Below are 27,858 nucleotides of genomic sequence, written 5' to 3'. Positions count from 1 at the left end.
GAAACAGAGATTGCAAGGTGTTGAGAGTGAAAGTTGGTGATTCTCCTGTGATTGTGCCCTCCTGTACAGAATACTGGACATCTCTTTGTAATGTTTTTTGTGTAAATGCTATCCCTAAATGCCTCACAGACCTGAACTGGAAATAGATGCATAGGTAGAGAAATGAAGTGATATGGGAAAGAGAATAATTGCATTTGACATTTCTTCTTGAACTTGGTTCTATATAACATGAAAAATGTAGGTATGGGTTGACAGCTTATAGATGCTGTGGAATAGCTCAGAATTCCCTGCGGCAGAAGGAGAGTAGCAGAGCAGGAGAGAGAGGCCAATGTACAATGAGTGGTTAGATTTGGGAAGGAAATAGTATAAAATGTTTAAGGTTCCTTAGAGAGCACTATTTATCGCTTATGTGATATACTCTTTGTGGTAAACTCGAGATGCTTTGAAGGGTTAGGGTAAATCTGATATGGTTTGATAAATATCAGAAAATTCTGTAAAGATGAACTGTCCCTAAATCATCTAACTGGTGTTTACACTGTCTCTCCTTTAGTTAAATTCACTTCCAAAGAAGTTGCACAGAAGGTAATAAAAGGGACAATACCTTCCTATCCTGTTATCTGTCAATAGATCATTTATTTCTTCCCACAGCAGGCCACACCACTTTCTTATATCTTTTTTCCCCTCTACTTCCAAACAATTCACTAGTTTAAAATGACTGTGCCTCAGCCTTTCTTGCTGGGAATTTTGTCCAAGTTGTGAAAAAAGAAAAGAGCATTAGAGTTGGACCCAAATGCACAAATTAAAACATGACAGGAGAGCCAGGCTTTGAAATTGCATCTTCAAAAGTACGTTGATTAAATGTATTCATGTGATATGAGTTGTGTGGTCATGGAACAGTACACGGATATTTTTTCTGAATGGCTGCTTGTCCTTTAAAGTGATATTATTGATGAGACTACACAATAACAGTCATTTTAACCCCAGATTATGTGCCAGAGGGCAGGGAGCTCATCTTTGGTCTTTGATGATTCAGTGGAAGGGTGTTTAGGATGTAGTTATCTAGGACTGCAAGCAGCAAGTGTGATCAGACAGGAGGTTTCTTCCAGTTGGTAGATATAGTTTCTGAAGTTTGCTTGTCAGGCACTGCTGTGAGTATCCATTTTAGAAACATATAGTGTCCTCTACATACCTTTCAGTGGATAATAAGGATTTAGCAGCTGCCTTTTGTATTACAAGCACAAATTTAGAAACAAAGACCTGTTTTGAAAGACACAAATTCAGGATTTGTATTTCACTAAATTCATACATTTATTTTCTAAAAGTAGACCTAATTAAAATGAAGACTGGGACACTTTGTTAAATTCCTCAGTTTAGTTTGAAATCATTCAAACTAAATAAGATTTTTAAAATATGAACGGCTGAACGTTTAAGGTGAACAGACAGAACTGGCCTCATTACTAGCTGAGCATTTGGAGCTAGAGTAAGCTAAAGAAGCTTTTGATAAGGGTCTACTTTAGAGTCAGAGATTTTTTTAATTATTATTATTTTATTGTAGTCATTTGACTTCAGTTCAGTGCTTAGGTTTGAAAAAAGTAGAATGGTTTATTTTCTCTTTCAATGTATGAATAAAAATGAGGCATGAGATGATGAGAAGTACTATTCATAAAGTGCGGAAGGGCTTGGTGATGAGAAATGATCAATATTATCTCTAGCTACTGAGTTCAGCCATGTGCGTCCAGTAAATCAGTTCACTTTTAAATGCAAAATGTGGCTAGATGAGCTTATTTATGTCTCCGTAGCATATAAGATTGCTTTATTTAGTAGAGGATAAAGACACAACTGAGGGTTAGAGCGTGAAACAGAGGGAAGTACGATTTAATGTGGACTGGAGTGGTAGTTGGACAACATACGTAACCCAACTAGAAAATTGGATAAGGTCAGCGAGGAGTAACTGAAATGCTTTGTTGACTAATGTACAAGAACCTCAGCAGGGAAACAGAAGAACTAAAACAATTGTTATTGGTATGCAAATAGATTTTTACAGCTTTACCGGAAATGTGGCAAAGCAGCAGGCGAGGATGGAATAGAAATATTACAAGCCATGCACTGATCAGGAATAGTAAGAATAAAAAATAAAAGTTAATGTGAAATAACTTTGTATGTTTATGATGAAACTGTGAACAAAACCAGCTGATTTGGGTTCACATTTTTGGGCATGAGGGGGAAAAAGTGCTATTTAAATGGTAAAATCCAGTTATACGTGACTGGTGGATGGCAGGTAATTTTTCAGTGTACAGTCTCTGAAAAAATAAGAAGTTGTGGTATTTTCAGTGTAGTTCTGGTAGACAGTAAAACATCTGGTAGATTTGGGGGCCAAAAATAACTTTGGGTAGAATGATCACAAGTTGACTTGTGAACTGTGGAGATGAACAGAAAGTCTGTGAGGTGTGTGCTCTACTTCAGTTTTGGGGTTGTTTTTTATAAATCTTACATAATTTTATTTCAAGAGGGGAAGGCCTCAAGAAATTGAGAACAGAAGGCCATCTGTATAGGAGCTCATGCACTAAATGAAGAGAAGGCAGATTTCCACCCCTTTTATCTTAAACTTCTGCCTGGAACTGGTTTGTAAAAAAAAGTGAAAGGATAGACAAGAAAGACTTCAAGTATAACCATGTGAACTCAGAAAGAAAATTAAGAGTAAGTGTGAAGTGTGCAAGAGGAGGAGGGCAGGGCAAGGAAAGAGGTCTGATCAGCAAAAATACTGTTTTGTCAAAATGTGCACATGAGTTAGAGCTCCCTTCTGTGAGCTCCATGTGTAGTAATGGATACTTCAGTTACCTAGAAAATGCAGAAGGGTGAAGTGATCAAACTGAGCCATGAGGATAACATAGTTATTGATGATCAGCAACTCACTACACTCCATGGCAGAACAATACCTGCTTATGTTTTTGGGAAGGAGAACAGAGTAGAAGTTGGGGAAAAGAACCCTGGCTAATGGGAAGGAATACATGGGGTGAAAATCACTGTTGTTATCAGAAGGTGACAGCTACACACTGGATGACAAGCCTCCTAAACCCTCCTGTTAGCATCCTAGTTTGGATATAAAAGCATGGTTGGGAGACTCATTTCCAAATACCACAGCTCGGGCTCAGAATCACATGTGCAGGAGAATCACAGAATCATTCAGGTTGGAAAAGACCCTTGGGATCATCAAGTCCAACCATCAGCCCTACTCTAGAAAGTTCTCCCCTACAACATATCCCCCAACATCTCATCCAAACGACCCTTAAACTCATCCAGGGATGGTGACTCCACCACCTCCCTGGGCAGCCTATTCCACTGTCTGACCACTCTTTCTGTGAAACATTTTTTCCTAATGTCCAGTCTGAACCTCCCCTGTTGGAGTTTAAAGCCATTCCCTCTTGTTCTGTCACTAATCACCTGTGAGAAGAGACCAGCACCAACCTCTCTACAATGTCCTTTCAGGTAGCTGTAGAGAGTGATGAGGTCTCCCCTCAGCCTTCTCTTCCTCAAGCTAAACGGTCGCAGCTCCTTCAATCGCTCCTCATAGGATTTGTTCTCCAGGCCCTTCACTAGCTTCGTTGCCCTCCTCTGCACTCGCTCCAGCACCTCGAGATCTCTCTCGTATTGAGGTGCCCAAAACTGGACACAACACTCCAGGTGTGGCCTCACCAGTGCAGAGTACAGGGGGACTATCACCTCCCTACTTCTGCTGGTCACACTATTTCTAATACAAGCCAGGATGCTGTTGGCTTTCTTGGCCACCCGGACACACTGCCAGCTCATGTTCAGCTGTTTGTCAATTAGAACCCCCAGATCCTTTTCGTCCAGACAGCTCTCCAGCCACACCTCCCCAAGCCTGTAGCGTTGCAGGGGGTTGTTGTGGCCCAAGTGCAGGCCCTGGCACTTGGCCTTGTTGAAGCTCATCCCATTAACATTGGCCCATCGATCCAATCTATCCAAGTCTCTCTGTAGAGCCTCCCTATCCTCATGCAGATCAACACTCCCGCTTAACTTGGTCTTTGGATACAGTCTTAATGACACCGGAGACAAGATGATCCCCTGATGAAGGAAGGATTCACAGCCAGTGGTAGGATCTCTTTTAGTGCCACTGTAGAAGGTTTTGATGCTGCCCCTGGAACACCATATGCAACTCCGATAACCCATCTCCAAAAAACATGAACCTGAGTCTGAAGCGGGCTCAAAACCATGCCTGCTAAAATGAGCCAGGGGCTCAACAGTCTGTTTCATGAGAAAAGGCTAAAAGAGCTTGTCTTATTTACCCTAATGAAATTAAAGTAAAATAAATATATAAAGGGGCTAAACACTAGGGTTGGAAAAGGTAAAAAATAATATTGATTTAAGATCTGTTCAAATAACATCAAGCTGCAAATTAAAAGTGTGCCGTTATCCATTGGAGGAATGAGCCTTCGAGGAGATTGTAGTTGGGAAGAAGATGCCTGAGGTTTTTTTAAATGGATGCTAGAAAGTTTACGAGAAGTATTTCATGACGTTTTCTGTGGCAGCATGGGATTGAATTTGATGAGCCAGGACAATCCTACCTGTCCTAGATTTTAATGAAAATCTTTCATTGCTTTTAAAAATGTGAAATGGTGGTTGTGTGCATTTAATTTTATTCCAATTTCTATCTGAAAGCGACTTGATTTAATTGCTTTATTCCAATTTCTATCTGAAAGCGACTGAATGAGAGGCGGCATTCACCATTTTCTAGAAAGTTAAAATATGTATAAAATTAATAATCTGACTGAAAGCATGTTTAGACAGAGATGTCTGGTAGCGTGTGTCATATAATTTAAGAATAACAACAACACTGTTTTCTGGGTTGAGCTGATCGTGACTACCTACTGAGAAAGAGCCTTTCTTTTAGAAGACAATTTTTTGTTTTCTTTTTTGGATCATCGTTTTAGATGCTTCTGTGATTTGGTGAACGCAGCTTGACGCTAAAGAACAGAATTCAGGACTATGGTTTTTCAAGTTGTAATTCTAATCATTAAACATAACCAGTGCAGGTGATTGGTTTTTTGTTTGTTTTTTAAACCTGTTTATCTGCAGTGATAAATAGTCTAGAAGCAAAACTGGATTTTACAATCATGGGGTTATTTTTCTTCTGCATGTTTATAAGAGCCATTTTAATATGACCTGATGTGATTTGCATCTGTTGTGGAGAGAGTGTGTATTTCATTTTAATGACTTTATTGGATAATTTGACAATTGACAGATTAAATCTTGTTAAATACTGTAGGATGAGAATGCGCCTAATTTGGATGTTGATACCGACATTCCTTTTTCAGTATTGGAAAATGAAGTTGATTATTGCCACAAATACTATTCCAGGATTTTTTCCCTCAAGTCTGATAGACCTCTTGGTGATTTGTAAAGAATACAGCAAAAGCTGGAATTAATAGAGCAAAAGTGTATATCTTAAATTTTTACATCAACATATATCTGATTCATAGATCTTAGGCACTGTGGGTTTTTTTAACTACTCAGTAAACTAACAATGTTAAAGTGTATTCATTTTTTTAAAATTAATTGACCTGCATTTTTCTAACTGTCGGTATGTGCATTGTAAGGTATAACACTGGATTTTGCAGTAGTAAATATTTTTAAATTTACTAATCCAGGTGAGCAACTGCTACAGTGAATGTGTGCTTTTCAGTAGAACTCCAAACCTTTGTGTCTTTGAACTACAAAAAGTGCAAACAAAATTTTCAGATCAAATCTCCTGTTTGACCTCCAGACAAACCAGCCACCATGTTTCATGCAAATTTTGGGTAGGAAATTCAGACAATCCATCATACAGGACAGTCTACAGATACGTTAATCTGATTAGTGTGTATGAGTATCCTGAGAGGACTGTACTCGAAATTAGGTGAGGTAGAGATGCATCTTTGCTGTAGACAGATACAGATTTTTATCTGCTCTCTCTTGTGTCCTTTTATATCAAGCAGCTTCCACATCAAGTATCCAGTTTGTGGTTAGGAAGTGGATTACAAGCCTGTAGTTGTGCTTGATATTTTATTGCTATTTATTATTTATGTTACCCTTTTGCCAGTACTGTAGAAATACAGTGCAAAAAGAGGGAATGCATTGTCCTCAACTAAGACAGGACATGGTTAGAGTCGTAGGGAGGGTAAGAGAGACAATGAAAGAATTTTTTTTTTTTTTTTTTTTAATTTCTGCGTAATCAAATATAAAGTTTCCTTGCCATGCTGGTTCCAGAACCAACTGTCTGTCTGACGTCTCTGGTTTCTGGTTGTACTGCAGGCTGTCAAGTTTAGTGCTTCTGGCTAAATTCCCTCCAAGTCACTAGTAATGTTCCTTGTCTCTTCTCCTTTCTCTTCTTCCCAGCCTCCCCTGCCAGCAGGGGCTTTGTTTCCAACTTTGAGGCCAACTTGATTAGGTGTTCCCTGGGATGTCTTTATCCCGATTGACCCGAGTGGATCTGCAGCATGACCTGCGGTGCTCCCGAGCCTGAGAGCGTGACGCAAAGGTGTCTGCAACAATTCTGCACAGAACTGTCATGGAGCACTGCTGGGGCACTTGGGTTTCACTTGTCGTGTCCTTATAGGTCGTAGGCTGGGAATCATCAATACAGGAAAGCCCTTTACAACTGCCTGAGAAATACACAGAATGTTTAGAACTCAAAGTACTTCCAGAGCATTGCCGTGCTCTTGACAATTGGTTACTATGTGTAATTATAGCATAATGTAATTATTCCACTAGTCGTCTTTATCATTCTGTAGTATGAGAAGTAATAAAGTCTGCTGTGATTCATTTGTCAGCTGAAAAAGCCATCTCTGTAACCATACTACTAAGCAAGAAAAGCTACTGTTATGGTACAATCAAATAGACAGTGTGTATTCTCCCCGCCCCCCTGCCTCCCTAGAGTTTTACTAACAGCTTACTTAAACGCAGGTGCTTGCTTTAATCCTGTCAGCGCTGTTTTGCATCTCTGTACAGAAGAAGGATGGCCTAAGATAAATCAATAACAGAGGAAGGGATGATGTTAGTTTAGGGATAAGGCACAGTTACAGGAAATGGGATAATAGAGATTATCACTAGCAATTTTGGTTTATCAGGGATGCCTTGCAAGGAACCTTTGTCCAACATTGCTAGGCCGATTTATTAACTCATTAATCCATGCCCATGTATTTCTGAATACTGTTTTCTTTGTCCCTTTTGCTTTATTGATTTCATTGTACATCCCCGCACTTAATCTAGAAGTCAAATGCATGATGTTTTTATAATTTGTGATGCCACAGTGCCTGTGAGCCCCATATGTTTAGGTCATTTTCTTCCCTGCCTCTCCCTCCATCCCCCCACTCTGTTTTGAAAAGAGCAATTCCAGAGTGGGGCTCTGCTCCCCATTTAGGTGAAGGCTCTGTTTTCCCTCCAACACAAGACGCCTTGTCGTAGATTTTCAGAAACTGGTCGAGGGCTCTTGCCTTCCGTGTTTTGTTTCCGCAGGTTGTGGGCTTGCATCATTCAGTACTTCTTGAGAGTTGGTTCATGCATTCATCTTCTTTCATAGTCACTAGGAAAAACTGAGTGAAGGCGATCATCAGGGGTTAGGTAGGGTATATGTGTCTGCATGTGTTCTTCCATTTCCCCCTCCTTGTAGTGTGTTGTGCAGGTTCAATACTGCACTAATCAGCATCTGGCTCAGTCTGCTCCATCCAGTTGTTTCTCCTGATAATGTCAAGCCAGAGGTTGGAGACATCTTCCAAGAGTTAAAAACCTGGGCTTGTTTCAGAGCTGGCTGGGAGGATGAATGGCTCTCCTGCGGTTGGTGACGGAGCAAGCTGGCAGTGAGAACCCTAGTTACGCTGGCTGCTTGTCAGGCCAGGAGGGGCCAAAGTGGGGAACTCGGAAAAGTACGTGGAGGGACCACGTTCACCTGCAAGCTGGGGCAGAGTAGGGCTTTCACTGTGGTGATGTTTTGTCTTGCTTTGGCATGTGGTCCTGCAAAGGGGCTGGCCTTTGCCACGGCTTGGCTGGAGGGCTGAGGTACTGGCACAGTAAGTCCTGTCTGAAGCAGCTTTTTGATCAAAAGGTTTGGGCAGAGAAACTAAGCTATGAAGAACAGGAGTGGGTCAGTAGTGAATAGGGAAAAGCCACTGTTGGGAGCAGTGGGTTGCTACTTTCCTCACAATTTGCATTTTATGCGTTTTTTATTTCTGCTTCTGAGCTAGAAATCTAGGAAAGTGGTTAGTGAGTTGAAACATGGGAAATCAAATAACAGAATATTTGGAATGGAAGAGGAAAAAATGAGAGCTGGGTGGTGCAGCAGGAATATCCTCTCAGATCATTAACTTCTGTTAGAGTCACTTGAGATTTTCAAGGTGATAGGGGGGTTCAGTATTAAATAGCTATTAGGTACACTGCTTTTAAAGAAAAGAAAATTGGATAAGAGAAGCAGGCAGCATATCAGCCTTCTCAGAGATGGACTGTTCACAACAGGGTGATTGGCAGGCATTGTCAGTGCTTGCAGGACTCCATTTGAGATGAACATGGTATGTAAAAATAAGTATCTGAGAGCAATAATTCATTAGTTACTCAAAGCTTATGAGATAACATGAAAAATGAAATGGAAGAACATGGAATGACACAAATCTCAGTAGCAAATCCAGCTGTAGTGTTTGAGATTGTCTTACTGCCTTCACACTTTCACAGGTATGTCCTCTGCTTTGCCAGCCATAGGTCAGTCTGTGCAGTAATGTCTTTTGGCGTATGTTTCTGTTATCTGCTTATTCCCACACAAATTATTTATTTATATACATTGTTTCTAGTCTTCTGTGTCTTCAGAAAGAAACAGCTTAATCTCTTGAAGTGTAGTTGTTTAGTCCTCAAGTCTAAGAGGGTCTTTCAAGGATTGTGGAAATCTCCTGTCCCCCAGACTAGAATCTCTGCACCTTACACCAGTGTTGGCCTAATAGCAATGACAGAACGTGACCAGAATTGGTGTGGCCTCTTTGCAATGATATGTAGATAAAGCAACTGTGCTTTGTCAGCTCAAAAAACTTGGAGAAAATGGCATATTTTGATTCTTGTTCTTAGTTATTCCAGCTCAGCAGAAGGAGGAAGCTTGGTTCAGTGTTGCATCGTGCAATGTATAGATGTTTGGTTGAGTTCTGGTTGTGGACAGTGGTGATCATGGAAGGTGCTGAAGGTATGGCTCGAGATAGTTTGTACAGATTTCAAGATGAGTTACAGATTGCTAGAAGTTAAGAGAAGAGGTGGCTTGAAGTTGAACTTTACGTGATGCAACTGAAAGAAAACCCTCATCCCTCTTTCTCACCTCAATTTAGTATTTGCAGAGAGGCTTTTTTTGAGAGTCCAAAACAAGAAGTTTGGCTGATGGCAGCCCTATGCATCAAACATTCTAATGTTGAATAATAACAGCAATCTGTCATACAAACATATCAAAATAATTGGCTGTGCTTCATTGGTAATGTTGATCAGAATGCATGGCAGTACCTTCTGTCACCAAAATGATTTACAGTAAGTGTGCAGATGTTATTTACAGTGACCTACTAATTCTTCTTGAATGAGTGACTGTATTTCTTCTTGCACATGATAAACTTAGCTCTGTTCACTCTCCGCTAAATTATTTGGAACAAATAAGTAGTTAATTAAAATGTCTGGTGCTATAGCACTGTTTGAAGTTTAATAGTAGTGAAATTTTGGCTGAGCTTGGTAGGAATGAAGGAAAATGCTCCTACTGTCAGAAGAGGTCTTCCGCAAAACTTACCGAACGCAAAGTTTTTCCTTAATGGTATATTCTTACTTAAGTCTGTGGTAGTTCTTTTCTACTTCCATTCTAATAATCTAGTCAAATCCTTTACTTGCTTAAAAACGATGTATTTTCCATTCCACTAGACTGCATTCAGTTACCAATTTTAGTGTTAGACTGTCAGATTCAAAAAACTATCTGATTGAAAGCTGTAGTTTTGAATTTCATTTGCATTACGTACACAAAAAAGTTGGAAAGAGTTAAAGTATCTAGGGAGTAAAAGTACTGACTTCACATAAAATATCTAGAAGTGTTACAGTGGTTCTTCAAGTTTACATGAAGAAAATCTTAAATAACTTATCTTCTTTCAGTTAGTAATGATATAATTTGATTGGAAAAACAGGTTTTGCTTTAAATCTGCTGCAAAACCATTTCCACTGTAGGTCTCCAATGTGATTCATTCAAATGAAAAAATAAGCGAATCGCACACTTCCTCTGTGTGGTATTTTTATTTTTACTTGATGCAGCATGTAATTCTGGAGTGCTTCGTTTCTGAATTTCCAAAGGAAGCCAAAGCTTCTATGATGGCTAAAATGGGGATGCAGAAGAGATGACGATTGCTACCTTTTTATACTAACTTGTTTTTTTCTGTAAAAGTCAAGGTGAAGAAATTAAGTATTTAAAGAATTTTAATATAAGAAAAGCACAGATTTTCATGCATGGCTATGTCTTCAAAAATTGTGGAGGAGAGGTAGGCATTTGCCTTAAGCAGTTGTTTATCTGATTAGGATTATGGCTACCTTACATGTCTGTATCATGATGGTTCTTCTTGCCATACAGACTACCTCTTGAATGCTTATTCACTTATTTTCACAGTGCATGCTAGAAATACTAATTTATTGCACACTTGCAGGACTGAAATGGAGAGAGACCATAACTTACGGTACCGAGATGGAGAGAGGCCAGAATCAAAGCCTAAGACCCACAGAAGCTGAGAACCATTTAATGCCTGAACATGACTGTGGGGCTGTGCACTGACAGCTTGCCCAGATCGTGCAAGATTCCCATGACAGCATCACTGGCTGAACCCTTAGTTGGTGAACGCTGTCTCAGTGCCTTGATCACAACACAGTTTCCTTATGATTCTTTTGGATGTGGATTATAAAACTGAAGACTGGCAAAGAGATTACTAATTTGCAATGAATAGTAGAAGTAGGGCATTGTCTCCAGATGCCATGGGTGGAGAACTTGTAATTAGGAAGACATGGAATGAAAGGTTTAGGGGGAGTTTTTGCTTGTTTAAGGGAAAACTGTTAAGTGTCTGAATGTACTGGAATCTGTTGATGTTTAGAATATGATCTGCAGCTTGAAAAGCAAAGCCTCGCAACACAAATAATTTTTGTGGTCCAATTCAGGCACAGGATCGTCATCCATTATGTAAGGAAAAGCACAATGAGTTCCTGCAAAAAGGAGAGCAGCTCTAATGCCTTCTGTCAGTAGAGAAAGTTTGCTTTGTATATACCACAGATATTGCTTATCTATAGGCTTTGCTTTTATGTTTACTCTCTCTGGATTGTAGGGATTTTGAAACATGAGTTTAAAGAAAGGTGGGGAAAGAGGGTGAGCATTACTGGGCGTCGCATGGACTGGGGATGTGTACTTATGTAACTCCTACGTGCAAGGGGGGATATGGCTCCATAAAAAAGACTGGTAAATATCAGGAGAAACACCTAGCAGGGTCTGTTGTGGTGTGGTACAGTTTTCTGATGGAAAGAAGCAAAACCTCTGAGGCTTGAAAAATCTTGGAATTAAACTGAACACAACACTCGAGAGTGTGCTGGAGAAAAACTTTCACTTCGAAAGATGGACAGGATGACTGAAATTATTAGTTCAATCTCCATGTTTTATCATCCAATTAATGTATTAGTTGCTTCTCATAGCAAATCCAGCCCTGGAAAACGTTTAGAAAGTGTTTTCTTTGCAGGTGTCCTCATACCTTCAGAAACGTCTGACAAATCTTTAACAGAATGGGTTAAAGGGCAGTCACTACTGTTCGTGGTTGATTGAAACTGCTTTGCAGGGAGAGGCTTTTGAGTGGTAGAGGAAGGTCTGGCACTGATTTGCTGATAGGGCTGTTCTGTGCCTGCTCAGTGCAGACATAATCTGCCTAGCTGTGAACTAGGTCATTGGGAAAACCTACTTAGATATGAACTATCTAGCTGGCCTCCCAGGAGCAGTGGCAGTATTTAGATCTGTTTAGACCGTAAAACCCACCAGAGAAAGATTCTTTCAGGTAGAGCCTAAGCTGAGCTTTGTTGCCTACTAAGGCTTGGTTAGGTCCACTCTAGTTTGCAATCACAGCATCGACTACAGTAGAAACATAACCTTTGTCTGCAAACCCCATCTGGAAAAGAGCAAAATGTTCTGAAAATTTCAGAATTTGGGGGAGTATGTATCTGCATATCTTGCTATCTCCACGTGAATCTACTTCAGACTTACAGCTCAGGCAAGTTTCAGTCAAAATAATCAATATGTGTCGAAGACTTGCAGGAGCTAAAAAAAATTTAAAATGCCCCTTTAAAATATGCACATACAGCCCTGCTGAGCTTCTGATGTCTCTTCTCACAGCTTTTGGAAGCTCTAAGCTTTTTTTTAGATCTCTGATCAAAATGCACAAGCAGGTCTTTATATCTTTTTTTCTTTTCTTTCTAACAGCAGTAGTTTAAAACAGAGGATGGATAGAACGAAGGAAAGCAGAAAAGGAGAAGCTCCCAGATGTGATATGTATTAGAATAGGGTGTTACAGAAATTTTATATTGTGCCTTACTGTCCTGAGTATCAGTATCAATGAATGTTAGGTCAGGTTCATACAACAGTCATGTCAGCCTGTATAACTGATGGGGACCTCAAAGCACAGCAGGATGTTCCTGAGCCTCATGCTTTGTCTAGGCAGCAATCAAGGAAACTTGCCTTGCCTCCTTGCATGTTCCAGATAGTTTGTTAGGCCAGTCTGCCCTCATGTGTGCACCCAGCTCCTTCTGACACTTGCATTCATATTTTAGTTCAGTATGTAACTCTGCTTTTTTGCTGCATTCAGTTCCTGCAAACCAGTTACAGCTCTTTGCACAAATGGCTGTGGCGTGCGTTTTGAATTATGAATGTGCCCTGACTGATCCATTGCCCTTTGTCAACAACAGATGCACGAGGCCAAATTCTGCTCTCAGTCATGTTGGGGAAGATCATGGGATATGATCTTGCACATAGATGTCTGTTTAGGGTAATTCACTTAAGGCATTCACTACAGCATTAATAGACATCAGACTGGGAACCCTGCTTTCTGGAGGTGGACCTGTCCCTTAAAATAGAACCTATCCAGTGGACTGTGACTGATCACAGCTCGCAGGATGGTTAGTTCTGAACAGACCCTGTTAGAACAAGATGATGACTGTATAGTGCCTTTCGTAATGTCTGTATCTATTATATTGTGTTAGCTTGGCTTTGCCAGGGACCATAGCTATCTGTAAGGAGAGCTAGAAGTGACACCGTTAGACTTCAGAAATCACTGTTGCTATATAAAGCAAAGGAATGTGCTATTAGGAGAGACTTAGGGTATACCAATGTGAAATCTTGTATTGCAAAGCTCTATATTGCTTGCAGTCACTGCTGTTAGTTGGCTACACATTATTTATTTTGTTTGATGTAATGTTTGTCACCGGTCCAGAGCATGAAACATTTCACATGTGCAGTGGAAATATTTTCAGTACAGTAAACTGGATACTCTGATATCTAATTGAACAGTCCTCTGAGTACTTGTTCATATATATCATGTGGAAAAGAGAGATGAGGAGAAGGATGTACAGCCCAATTGCAGGGTGTTCTCTGATTCTAAACCTGCAACCTCTGCCTATGGAAAAAGCAGGCCTTGAAGTACACCTGGAAGGTAAGTCTGGTTTCCAGCTTACCGCTTACTCGAGCGGTCTCAAACCTAAACACTGAAAGTTTGTTCAGCAACCTCACATTTCAGTTCAGAGTAGTTGAAGCCCTCCACAAATCGAAAACGCAGCAACTGTGTGAATATGATGTGTGACCTTTTATTATTCAAGAATCTACCTCAGTTATGTGGAAATATAGCAAATATCCTGAACTTCACTTTGAAATGTGTTCATACTCAGTGGAACACTTGCTAGTCATGAAGTCAGAACTGCTCTGCTGGGCAGTGGTTTAATTTTCCTGAGCTTTCCCTCATGTCTGTCAAAATGTCAGCATGTCAATTACTTGTGTTCATTGTTCCCAGATGGTTTCGTGCTCTTTGATGGAAGAGGATTGTAAAGCGTGGTGGTGGTTGTTGCTGCTGTTGCTGTTGTTATTGTCGTTATTATTTTAGCTTTGCAATATGACTTGTTGAAATACAAAACAATTTAATTTAATTTTATTTTGAATTTGGGAAACCTGTTTCCACTGGTCTACATGAAGATTAGGCATTTGCAAAATCTATCCGGTCTTTATAATTCTTGGACCCATAAAGTTCAGTTCAGTACACAACACTATAGATAAATAATAGCAATGTGCCCTTTGACTTTGGCACCCTTTACAACATTGGTACTTCTGACATGAGAATCTGGTGAAGGATGGGACAGGAATTTTCCTCCAATTACTTCCCAAAAGTAACATCTCTTTTATGTGTTAATTTTCTGCCTGTAGTTAATGTGGAGTATGTATGGTTAACAACAAATATTAACTTCATTCTGCATTACTGTTTCTGATATCCTATAAATATATAAGCAGAATATATCCCAGCAGTGCTGGGAGATACCCAGTTTTCAGTGATGTAAACCTGCTGCTTTTCTCAGGCACCAGCACATACTGGAAATGTTATATAATCTGCCTGTCCCAGATGATCTGCCTAGAGAAAGCAAAGGAGACATTCATAAATTTAAGTCAGCCATTCCCTTCACAGAGAAGAAGAAATATGACTGGAAGGAAGGTTGTAAAACTGAAGGAGGAAGAAGAGGGGCCAGGCATATTGTTTAAAATGTTGAGCACAGAATCTGACCTGAATTGTGCCAAGGATACGTATAGTCTAGCATTCTCCTTTTGGATGAGGGGTCAGGATTAAAAGGAGGGCAGGGACATGTGACGTTATAGTGGGGGTCTGCTACAGGCCACCTGACCATGAAGACCGAGCGAATGAGGCCCTCTACAGACAGCTAGGAGCAGCCTCACGTTCACAAGCCCCTGGTCCTCATGGGGGACTTCAACCACCCCGATATCTGTCAGAGGGACAATACAGCAGGGCACAAGCAATCCAGGAGGTTCCTGGAATGCACTGACGATAACTTCCTTCTCCAAGTGATAGAGGAGACAATGAGGAGGGGTGCTGTGCTGGACCTTGTTCTCAACAACGAGGAGGGGCTGGTGGGGAATGTGAAGCTCAAGGGCAACCTTGGCTGCAGTGATCATGAAATGGTGGAGTTCAAGATCTTTGGGCAGCGAGGACAGTGCACAGCAAGCTCGCTATCCTGGACTTCAGGAGAGCAGACTTTGGCCTCTTCAGGGATCTGCTTGGCAAGGTAGCGTGGGATAAAGCCCTGGAGGGAAGAGGGGTGTCGTGGATGAAAGTATTGACACAGTAATGATTTAGTAAGAAATCTAGATCTATTAATAACTAACAGCAATTTATTATTATTACAAAATAATTCAGAAATGCTGAAAGAAAGGAAAGCAACTTATTCACAGATTCTAAAATGACAAGATTCACACTAACTTACTTAACAGTACCTTAATTTATACATATATACATGCACATACAGAAAACGTACAAACACACACACAGAAACAAAAGTATCTGGATCCAGTAGAATGAAGTACGTACCCACACACCAATAAACAGAGAAAGAACGGGTGAAAGAGAAGCTAGCTCAAAGGAAAATTTCCCTCTCGAGTTTAGAGTAAATACTCACAATGCCTTGGCATTCCTCAACGGGCAATAATTGAGACTCAAGCAGGTGGATTTCGCCCTGGCCTTCTGTCAGCTCTGGCAGCAGACAACACCTTAAGGGTTTTGGTACCTGAGAGGCGTCCCAGCTCAGGGGAGATGCTGGTCACAGGCCCGCTGCAATCAGGAGAGCTCAAAGGATCTCCCTTGTGGTCGCCATTTATAGGGTCCAAGATAATTGACTTTTGTCAGATACCATCTGGTGCCATCCAGCAGTTGCACAAGAACTTCATGAATGTGCAACTCTGTTATTGTTCCCATTTGACCACATCCCGGGCACAGGTGTGCCAGGCCCTTAGGAGATGATGGGACATTTTAACCGTTTCCGAGCAATCGGGAGGGGCAGGAGCCAGGCTCATTAACGTTATCAGTCCTTGTCTCCACAGATTGGTGAATAGCTTGGGGGATGTGGGTGGAATCACACGTAGCACCAAGCAGCCCAACAAGGAGGGGTGGGGAGGGGTAGGAATTGCACCACCACAAGGGGCCCAAGAGAGCTGGTTAATATTCAAGGATCACCTCCTCCAAGCTCAGGAGTGATACATCCTGACAAACAGAAAGTCGGGTAAGAACACCAGAAGGCCTGCAGGGATGAACAAGGAGCTCCTGGACAAGCTCAAACACAGAAAGGAATCCTACAGAGGGTGGAAGCAAAGACAGGTAGCCTGGAAGGAATACAGAGAAACTGTCCAAGCAGCCAGGGATCAGGTTAGGAAGGCCAAAGCCCCGACAGAATTAAATCTGGCCAGGGATGTCAAGGGAAACAAGAAAAGCTTCTATAGGTACGTTGGTGATAAAATGAAGGCTCAGGAAAATGTGGGCCCTCTCTGGAAGGGAATGGGAGACCTGTTTAGCTGGGACATGGAGAAGGCTGAGGTACTCAGCAACTTTTTTGCCTCAGTCTTCACCGGCAAGTGCCCCAGACACACCAGACACAGAAGACAAAGGCAGGGACTGGGAGAATGATGAACCTCCCACTGTAGGAGAAGATCAGGTTCAGGACCATCTAAGGAACCTGAAGGTCCCTGGGACCTGATGAGATGCATCTGTGAATCCTGAGGGAACTGGGGAATGAAATGGCTCAGCCACTATCCATCATATTTGAGAAGTTCTGGCAGTCTGGTGAAGTTCCTGCTGACTGGAAAAGGGGAAACATAACCCCCATTTTTAAAAAGGGAAAAAAGAAAGACCTGGGAAAATACAGACCAGTCAGTCTTACCTCTGTGCCCAGCAAGATCATGGAACAGATCCTCCTGGAAACTCTTCTAGGGCACATGGAAAATAAGGAGGTGATTGGTGACAGACAGCATGGCTTTTACTAAGGGCAAATCCTGCCTGACGAATTTGATGGCCTTCTGCGATGGAGTTACAGCACTGGGGGATAAGGGAAGAGCAACTCACATCATCTACCTGGACTTGTGCAAAGCATTTGACACTGTCCCACATGGCATCCTTGTCTCTGAATTTGAGAGACATGGATTTGATGGACGGACCACTTGATGGATAAGGAATTGGCTGAGTGTTTGCACTGAGAGAGTTGCAGTCAAGGGCTCAATGTCCGAGTGGAGAGCAGTGACGTGTGTCGTTCCTCAGGGGTCGTTGTTGGGACCGGTGGTGTTTAACATCTATTTTGGTAACAGGGACAGTGGGATTGAGTGCACCCTCAGCACATTCACACACCAAGCTGTGTGGTGCGGTCAACATGCTAGAGGGAAGGGATGTGCCATCCAGAGGGACGTGGACAGGCTGGAGAGGTGGGACCCTGCAAACCTCATAAAGTTCAACAAGGCCAAGTGCAAGGTCCTGCACATGTGGCGGGGCAATCCCAAGCACAAATCCAGGCTGGGTGAGGAGTGGGTTGAGAGCAGCCCTGCGGAGAAGGACTTGGCGATTCTGGTGGGTGGAAAACTGACTGTGAGCCAGCAATGTGTGCTCGCAGCCCGGAAAGCCAACCGTGTCCTGAGCTGCATCAAGAGAAGTGTGGCCAGCAGGGTGAGAGAGGGGATTCTCCCCCTCTACTCTGCTCTCGTGAGATCCCCCTGCAGTGCTGTGTCCAGCTTTGGGGCCACCAACATCAGAAGGACACGGACCTGTTGAAGCGGGTCCAGAGGAGGCCACAGAGATGATCGCGGGGCTGGAGCACCTCCCCTGTGAGGACAGGCTGAGAGAGTTGGGGTTGTTCAGCCTGGAGAAGAGGAGGCTCCAGGGAGACCTTATAGTGGCCTTCCAGTACTTAAAGGGGGCTACAGGAAAGATGGGGAGGGACTCTTGATCAGGGAGTGTGGGGATAGGATGAGGGGTAACAGTTTTCAACCAGAAGAGGGTAGATTTGGATTAGATATAAGGAAGAAATTCTTCCCTGTGAGGGTGGTGAGACACTGGAACAGGTTGCCCAGAGAGGTTGTGGCTGCCCCCTCCCTGGCAGTGTTCAAGGCCAGGTTGGACGGGGCTTTGAGCAACCTGGTCTAGTGGAAGGTGTCCCTGCCTGTGGCAGGGGGGTTGGAACTGGATGGTCTTTAAGGTCCCTTCCAACCCAAACCATTCTGTGATTCTGTGATCTATATGAAATGATCCTGAAACAATGGGGTATTCTGGACAATGAATAAACTCCCCCTACTGAATGTTTCTTCTTTTCTTGTGACATATAACTCTTATACTGAGGCTGAGAGCTTTTAGAAACTGTCAGACAGAATAATAACAAGGAAAAAAAATAGTATTATCTAGTCACATACCTAGCCAAGTTAGAATTTAATACACAAATTAAATGCAGCCAGCTGTTCATAAGAAAACTAACAAGCAGTGGGAAGTAATCATTGACTTTCTGGAAGGATCAGTCTCGGGACTAATCTTGCTATTTTCATTAATACCCCAATACCAAAAAGAGAAATGAGCTACTGAATTGTATTGATAGCACAAATTTTGGAGTTTTATCCGCAATAGGATGGTATTTATCTTTTCAATTTGCTATCTTTAGGTAATCAAAATCTTTGAATCCCTTTGTACTCATCTTGTACATGTAGACAGAGTTGTCTAAGAAAGTACCTTTTTTTTGTGAGCATAGGACACATGTGGGGCGCGGTCTCAATTAATTCTGTCCAGTGATTGATATCTGAGATGCAGCTCCACTCTCACAATCCAAATTCTTTTCATATGAATAACATATCTCTGAAACTAAGGACATAGATAATATAGATAATAGGGTAGATAAAAGCCAAGGAACAAGAATTCTCTTGCATAAAGCCTGTCTGACTGCAAGAGAGGGAGAGAGACTAGCTGAACTGGTCATATATATTTAAATAAGCTTGCTGATTAGAAATGCCTTGCAGGGGATTTTATGCCATCCAGGTTAACATCTCTTTTGCTATTTTCTATGCTTTTTTCACAGTCACAGTGCTCTTGAGTCCCTAGGTTGCTGGCAAATCATATTAAGATAGTGTTTAGGAAGGATAAAATTTGCCAGCCCAAATCCTTGAAAACACCCCAGTACAAGTCTTGCTGTTTTCTCCTTGTTTTTCTTATTGTGAGATGAATCTCGAGAACTGGCAATCAGTCTGGAAACTGAAGTCTATTCAAATACAGTGTCTGCTTATTAACTTTAGTTCTGTAGAGTGTCCAATTCCTATGTGATAAAAAGCAAAAGCTGTAAACCTTAAGCCCTTTTAATTAAAAAAAAAAAAAAAAAAAAAGGCAAACAAAAAACAAAACACAAAAACCTGTTTAGTTACTGTGCATGAAGTGTTGTGGGATTTGAAATGCAGGCAGCCCCTCTCCCTCCCACCTCATGAAAGGTACCTCAAATGGTTGAATTGCAAGGAGTGCTGCATGCCCTATTTCATCAGCTCTGTGGGGCATATGATTTGCGGTTGGGGCAGCTTTTCTGTTTCCTGCTTTATTTCAGGAGAGTGCTTGACTCTGATTTGCATTGTCATTGATCCAAGTGCCAAAGATAGTATTAGTTTTAATATGTGTTTAAGTGTAGTTACAGCATTTTAGAAACAAGACAGTTCTCGGGCTTGGTTCATAGTGCATCCAAGGCAACAAAAAAGATTCTCCTTGGCACGACGGGTAGTGGCTTGTGCTGTCTACAATCAGTGGCATGTGCTTCCCTTCTGTCAGAGACTGGTGCTATTCCAGCACTCTGATTTCCCTTCCACGAGCTACCTCATATCTTCATACATAAATGCACACAGATAGAGTGGTAATTCCAGCTTCCAAGTTCCTTTCCAAGAAAAGCAAGGTACCGTAATCAGTCCTATCGATAGGTTAGAATCCAGAGGGCCTAATCAGCTTGGTAGACAAAAGCTTTTCACAGCACTGATTATAGAGGGAGCCTGACCATCAATTAAAACTCCTCTCTCTGAACCTTTGTTTTTCAGACAAGGAAGGGCACATAAGGGAAATTTCAGAGAAGATCCAAAAATAGCAGGTGGCTGTCACTGCTGCGCTGTGCTCAGTTTTAATCATCAGATTGGAGAAATAACGTGTCTGGGTTGCATAGGGATGTACAAATGTAGGTCTCCTGTTTAAATGCCAGAAATGGGTATGGAGAGATACGGGTTGTATATATGAGACTGCAGCTCCTGACAGACCTTTCCACCTCAGTTTTAAAAGACATTAGTGGTCTTCTGATAAAGGTTTTGCAATGACGTATATTTTATTGCACTTTCTGACCTGTGGGTGAGTATTTAAGATGTTTGCTTTCATTCACCAAACTATAAATCAGAAGAATTTGCTCCAGTACAGATAAGTACTGGGAATTTATCCAGCAAATGGAATGTTAACTGTGCTGTTTGGTTTTTGTTTCTTTCTTTCTTTTAAATTTGTGTGGATTTTTTGCTTGGGTTTGGTTTCTTAGATTTAGAAAACTTTGGTTTTCTGCTTTTTAGTTTGTTATAGGTGGCAAAGGAGGCATGTTGGCTTTCTTTGATATTGGTCAAATTCCAACTAAACAGACTCATATTTTGTTCATTTTAAGTAATTGCCATGATTTCATGAACAATAGACTTTTCTTTTGAAAGGGGGCAGCCTAATTAATGCAGAAGAACTCTTTCATTGCTGCTATCTCAACATCAAATGTATGGTATAAAAAGCTATCCTCTACCAGAAGCCACATGCTGCCTCATTAGAAACAAAAACAGGAAACATTTTATTTACTTTGAAAAAGACCATATCAAAATAGAAATAGGGGAAGGGAGGAGAGGCTGCAGCTGTTGCAGTCAAAGTTTCAACTACAGAGCTCTTCTTTTTTTTTAACGCTTGTCAAATTTGACAAGTTCATGCAGCTTTTGGTTTGCGGAGGTGTGCATATGTTTACATATATTTACTGGTTTTGTTTCATGCCACCAGATAGTACTTGCTTAATAAATCAAGTGGTGTTATACAAGGTTAGAAGTGATGGTCAAAACCAAACGTTCTTGGTTTATTTTTCAGTAACGGGACTTTCACTTGAGTGTGGATTTTAGTTATTTGGCTTCTACTGCATATGCTTCAACATGATTAATAAATTCTTTTAGTTAATCTGAATGGCAGTGCCACTTAATATGCAATTGGATGAGTCGAAACATCATCCACCCCAGAACTGAGGGCCAAGCAATCTGTACAGTATTAGCTTTGTGCTGATGCCAAGCAGTCAGCCAAATTTGAGTCCAAAAACTGAAAGAAAATACATTTCACTTAATTATGTATTTTTGGCTATTTAAATATCCAAAATCATTTTCACCAATTATACATATTTATTTTGTTCTCTATTACAAAAATCAAAAAGCAATTCATACAATTAAGCTGATCAAAAGACAAGCTGTTCAATACTTGTTGTTCAACAGTATTTGAAACTCCCAAAAGAAATCAGTGAACTTACCTGCTTTGCCTTCCATACTTGCATCCTACTCCCAAAATGCAAAAGGATTTGATTCACTAATTTCCCTCTGGTTTGAAATTCATAGAGATAAACCTGCTCTGTGGTTTTGGTGTCATCTTACTACATCAGTCTCCAGTACCTTACAGCCTGTAGGAAATCTATGCAGCTTTTACGCCTATCAGTAGCTCAAACTAGATGTTCTTGTTCTGTCTTTCTCCAGTCCTGTCTCTTTAAGTGTTTTCAGGAACGTGTGACATTGCAGCCAGCTCTGTCTTTATCCCATGCTAGACTTGGTTTCCGTTCTGGGAGAGTTGTTTTGGATCAGCTGCGAAACACTGGGTCCACAATAAAGATGACCACTGTCTGGGTGACTGCCATCTCTGCAAGAAATGTTTCCCAAACTAGTTGTTTCTTTCTGATACTGATTGAATGCTCTGGTCTCACACCACCACCCTCCTATTATAGACAAGATGGTAGAATAGTCTGTCATCTGTTAAACTTTTTTGATTATGCATCCACATGTTTATCTTTTTTGCTAGCCCTGGTCCAAAACCTGCAGTCAGACCCTGTGGTCCCTTTCTGTTCATTGATGCCTGGCACTTTGCTTGGATGCGTGTATGGATTTTCCTACAGTTGTTTTTCAGTATCAACTGCATTGAGTCCAATTCATAGTGTAAATACTTGTCTGCATACTTGGGTATGAAAATGTTTGAGGGTTCCACACATTCAGGTGACTGCAGCTAGTATATGAAGAATGTGGAAGTTTGGATTATTCTCCGAGTGGGCAAAAGTAGAAGAGGATACCAGAGGGGCAAAATGACTGAAATTCCCTGGGCCCAAAAATTTACATTAAAAAGAAGAGAGAACTAGAAACCCTCTACCTCCTTGCTGCTAATTGACCTCTTCAGGTTCTTGGCGGTGGAAATGTTGCATGCAAGGGAAATGTATGTTAGGGAGGTCTAGAGCACATGATGTGTGAGAAAAGGCTGAGGAAAACTGCTTTGTTCAGCCTCCAGAAAAAAAGGTGAATGGGAGATCATATTGCTGTCTTCAACTGCCTCATGGGAAGGCAGAGCAGACACAGAACCAGACTCTTCTTTAAAGTAAGCAGGGATGGGAAAAGAGGCAACAACAATTTGCAATACAGGAGATCCCAGTTTGACACTGGGAAAGAACATTTCACCACAAGAGTGGTCAAGCACTGAGGTTGCCCAGAGAATTTGTGGTTTCCATCCTGGGAGATGCTCAACCTAGACTGGAAAGGGCCTTGAGCAACCTGAGCAAGTCTAACCTACTCTGAGCGAGAGGTTGGACCAGATGACTTTGAAAAGTCCCTTCTAACTGAAATAGTTCTGTGAATCTATAGCTCTTACTCAGTTGGTCTGTGAGGTATGGGGATTGACTGCATGCATTACTGTTTGGGCAGGTGAGGTCTAGGGGAAGGAGAGAGTTTAGAAATACCATTTAATTTATATAGGTTCCTTAAACTTTAATCGCCTGTGCTGTGGTTTTGTGAGGCTCTAAAAGCTGTCTCCCTGCTTTTTTAACTTAAGGATATATGGTTTTCCTGTGTTTGCCATTAACACTATACGTAAGTGCAGCTGTGTTGAGATTGATGCCTCAAAATCGAGCCTCAGTGCAACAGGCGTTGTTAAAAGACTGAACTGGACGTCACTAGTGCACTCAGTGAGCACAGCCAGACACAGGCTTCAAAAGACAAGACTCAATGACTTGCCGTAGGAGGGTCTTGGAGATAGAGTACAAATTAGGGTGTTTTATGTATTCTGTCCTAATTATCTTCTCATGCTCAAAAAGATTAGAGAAAGAACAAACATGACTTTCTTTTAATAAGAGATTAACAAGGACATGGGGGAATGGACACCTACACACTGCTTTCTTCGAACACACAACATGCGATGCATAATATTTCTAAAAATGGGAGAAATGCTGAGATGTTCAGATTGACATTTCAGTGCCTATCTGATTTCAGCGTCTGTCTGAAATATAGGGTTCAATAATCCTATTATGTGTGTCTGGCACACTCCTTCTTTAGCAATGTGCCTCCCATAACTGCTATAATAAGACAGAACAGCCAAAGCCTAATTCTGTGTGCCTTATCCTAGCATTCAGCAAAGTTCTATCGTCATCAGATGCAATCTATTGTTTTCTTTCCTGCTGTGTGGTATTGATTTTTCTAACCTTTCCTAATGTTAAATTTGTTTGGCTTTTTAACTTTCTTACCAAAGGTTAATGTTATTAAGTTGAGCAGGTATCTATAAAACTACAAGTGTTATTGCCTATCTTGCTATTGTTACACTGTCCTTTCATTAAACCCTGGCTGCATCGGAAAGCTCTGTCTTGAAGATTTTTGTCATTCGGGAATAATACAGTTGACAAGAACTGCATTTGAATTGTCATCCAATTCTGTGGTATAAAATATTGGGTTTGATATGTCAGATTTATCTAAAACTCTCTTATCATCAGTGAACATGAACTGCACAGACATTAGTTCCAGCGAGGCCGTAAAGAGGATGCAGGAAGATCCGAATGCTGCTGCCTGTCCTCTTCCCCAGTATGGTCTGACCACAACAGTTTCTTTGCCACTGTGGCAAAAGGAGGAGTTCTGAAATCTCTGCCAATTCCATAACTGGTTATCTGCTTGATGTGAAAAGAGAATGAGAAATCACGGTTTAAATGAAGGAAGTGGTGGCTTTAATGGTGGCACTCTGACAATATTTTTCAGTATGATCTACAGAAGTGTTTGTATAAAGTGTCAAAGGTGCAGACAGTGAGTAAACGGTTTCAGGATACCACTGTTAAGCCAGGTTTTGTTTTTAGTTACTGCTGCCCAGTACCCTCTTGGTATCAGTATCACAGGTATAGTAACCTACCTTTAATGAATTGTGCATTTGACATCCCATTTACACACTTAGCTGCATTTCTGTGATGGTTTTTTAAGGGCTTTTATTGTGAACATGTGCAAAAGGCAGTAGCAGGGCTGAACACGGGATGTCTATGTGCGGTGCATCACGGCTTTCTTCTGGAGCTGCAGTAAGTGACCTACGGTGCTCTCCAGCAAACATGCTGGCATTATCTTGCCTTGGTAGTACCTTGTAGTTGCTCTGAAATACTTTTCTTATCAAAGAACATCCAGAGAAGCTAGGCAAGAACTAACCTCAAGTGAAATGTTTTTACTAGTAGAAAGCATAAAATAATAAGTAATAGAATGACTTAAGCTGTCGTAGATCATCACTGTTAAAAAAAAGATAATTTGATCTTCCCTGGATAGAAAGCAGAATTGCAGCCTACCTGCAGCTGCCAAAACCTGACTGCCCAAGGTGATCAGTCTTGTTAGTGACTGCAGGAAGGAGTATTTCAAAGTGCTGGGGGAGAGTGGGGGTTAAATCTTTTATTTATAAATTAGTACCTATAAACCACTTACTTCTGCCAGCACTGTGAAACCAAGGAATGGCTCTGGCAAAAGATAAAAGACCTTCCTTCTCTACTGTTAATTTAAGAGCAGGTAACTCAGCTTCCGTCTCTTCTCCCATGCTCAGCAGTAGCTGTCCCTGCCATTGATTTAGTCTTTATCTGTCACGTTCTCGTGCTGTTCAAAGGCTGATTGTGAAAGACCGGGGATATTCTGTCTGTTCACAGTTTCTCACAGCTTGGTCTCTCTTGCCACTATCAATGCCGATAATGAGACTGTCTGAGAGCACCGTGTTCTTAGTGAATGAGACGTCTTTTCATTTAGAGTGGCTTTGATTAACAAATTCCCGTCAGTAGTTTTCAGATCCAACTGTGAGCTTCGGGGTGGGCCTGAACATCCCTATACCTTTCTTGGGCTCCCTTGGTGTCTCTGGCTGGCATTGCACAACTCACAGGTTCATTACAGACTCCAGATGGCTTGTGTCACTTCTCCCCCTGCCAATGTTATGTTTCGGCCTTTCCTGGTGAAGAGTGGAGACATGGCAGCTCTTCAAATTGTTTGACGCTTAGCACCGAGTCCAGGCTCCAGCTGTATTTCCCCTAGTCTCTTTGTGGTGGCAGCAGCATCACTTCTGCAAGAGAGGCCTTTGATTACATGTGCTGTTGCAGCTCTATGATGCTTCACCTCGGCAGGCCTGTTATTACTTCTTGAAAAGGTATTTAGAGCAATGTCAGGATCAGAAAGGGTACCACTTTTGACCAGCTTTCCTTTTATGGAGGGAGGAGAAGAGGCATAATAAAAAGCATGCCGTTATCTCTTCCCTTATCTCTTCCACTTCATCCAAATCCCCTACTGCATGCTGCTTTTGTTTGGTTTATGTGCATTCCGGCTGTGCGGGGAAGCATTTCAGTGATAGTGTATGTCTTCCTATTGGAGGCTCATTATTTTGTTGCATGCAATCCACTAAACTCCATCCATACACTGATCGGGGAAATTCTGTCTTCTGTACCTTTATTTTTACCACTAAGGTGGAGGCAGCTTTAACATTCTGGTTTGGTTTTTTTTCTGATGTAGCAAAATCATGTACTTCATACACACAGGCACAGACACAAAGATTCGGTAGTCTGAATGGTTTTCTCTTATCAGCTGTTATTGTGTATAGCAGAAACATAAAATCTGTCAGATAAAGACAAAGCTAGGAGGCTCTTAAGGGGACCTTGAAGTGGTAGGAGAGGGAACCTCTAAATCCAGCGTGTATGGCTCTTATTTTAATTTACGATGCTGTATTGGGTATTTTGTATCCTTGAAACCTCTTTGAATAGTGACTTTATGTGGTAGATATACTCCACTTTTCCTTACTCAGCTTTTTATCAGAGGCTTAGGAATTGCTTTAGCTCTCAATTAAGAAATCTGAACTCTTGCTTTTCTCTGTTCTACATGCTCTCATCCATATTACCCCACTGCAAGGAAATTGTTGTATCACTGCACGTTAACTAGTACAACTGCACTGGTTCCTGGAAGCTTGAACACTTTTGTATGCTTGCATTTATACACACTTCAATATATGTAACAGAAACATCATAACTGCAGCACCAGAGAGGACAGTCATTTTCCTGGAACCTGACCCTGGAAGTTACTGATCACCCAGGGCTCACTGCACTGCAACTTGTCCATCCACCAGAGCATCGCAGAACATGCTTATCCAAACTCACAAATATACTCAATGGGTTTTGAATATTTATCAAACCGCTGTTTCATAATAATTTGTTCAGCTGGGACCTACAGTCTTTGGGCTCTGTAAGGGTAATAGTCTTTTACTGAATTCTGCATCTCCATGCAGAGACTTTAAGAGCTGCTGACTGCAGTTAATTTCACCAAAGACAGCTGTAGTTCTCAAAATTGAAAGATGAGTGACGTTATTTTTTTTCTCTCCATTTTGCTGCTTCTTCACTAGGGATGTGAGTTAATTGAGACCATGGATCAGGACCTCACAGATTTCACCAAGTGCCTTCAGATACTCCAGAAAAAGATAGAGAAGAAGGGCCTCCAGGTAAAGGCGACACATCTTTTGTCTCCGGTTCTTCATAATTACGCTTCCTCTCAATGGTTTATGTTTTAAGTTTGCACTGAAATGAAACAATGTTTTCTGTAGCCTTGCCATTCTGTGGGTTTGCCATAATTTACTGCACACCTTTTAAGAATTGATGCTTCTGCTGAAAGGAATTACACAGTGTGTCAATGAACAAGCCCTGGCTTTCTTAAAAGGCAGCTTGTATTGATTTCTGTTAATGAACTACCCAAAGTGCAGAAGAGCTGCTGTGGCTGGTGTTCAAAGCAAGAGTCCCACTTCAGCATGTAAATATATTTTCAAGTCTTGGCACACTGAGCCTTGATGTTCATCTTCCTTCTCTCCCCTCCCAAAGGTGAGATGGGGGGAGATAATCTTACCCTGCCAGCATTACATATGGTAAGCAATACCTCCTTCTGCAAAAGGTTCCCCTGGAATCAAAGGGAACCTTTGCAGAGCATGCACTGTACTAAACTTAAAAGGAGCCATATGGAGTTGTCAGCTGCTCATTTCATTGGAAAGGCAAAGGAGGCAATGTTCCCCCTCCCCCTCCCACAGTTTGGTTTCAGAGGCCCTCTTGTTTCATCTCTCTGAGATGTGAAGCTAAATTCCTTGGGAATTTCCAGCATGATGAGTTGATGGCAGACGTGCTCTTGGGATTGCTGCCCTTTCCTCCCCATGGAGCAGTCATTCGTAAGGGCTGAGCTCGCTCTTCTGCTCTGTACCTAAG

The 27,858-nt window shown here is 41.5% G+C and overlaps 1 protein-coding gene across 2 annotated transcripts in view; it reads left to right on the top strand.

Annotated features, from left to right (window-relative positions):
* The window catches only part of TPK1 (thiamin pyrophosphokinase 1), a 321,339-nt gene that overhangs the window by 164,934 nt on the left and 128,547 nt on the right, over nt 1-27,858 (top strand). Inside the window, exon 5 of one of the 2 annotated variants that reach the window (XM_074891961.1) lies at nt 27,015-27,110. The exons of the other annotated variant lie outside the window; for it this stretch is intronic. Within the exon in view, the coding sequence (XP_074748062.1) occupies nt 27,015-27,110 (96 nt within the window). The remainder of the gene's footprint in view (nt 1-27,014; nt 27,111-27,858) is intronic. 2 annotated transcript variants of the gene reach the window in all.

Source organism: Strix uralensis, chromosome 1 (genome assembly GCF_047716275.1).
Source record: "Strix uralensis isolate ZFMK-TIS-50842 chromosome 1, bStrUra1, whole genome shotgun sequence".
Classification (NCBI taxonomy): Eukaryota; Metazoa; Chordata; class Aves; order Strigiformes; family Strigidae; genus Strix; species Strix uralensis.
Note: the sequence above shows the minus strand (reverse complement) of the source record. Positions and strands in the feature narration are given on the sequence as shown.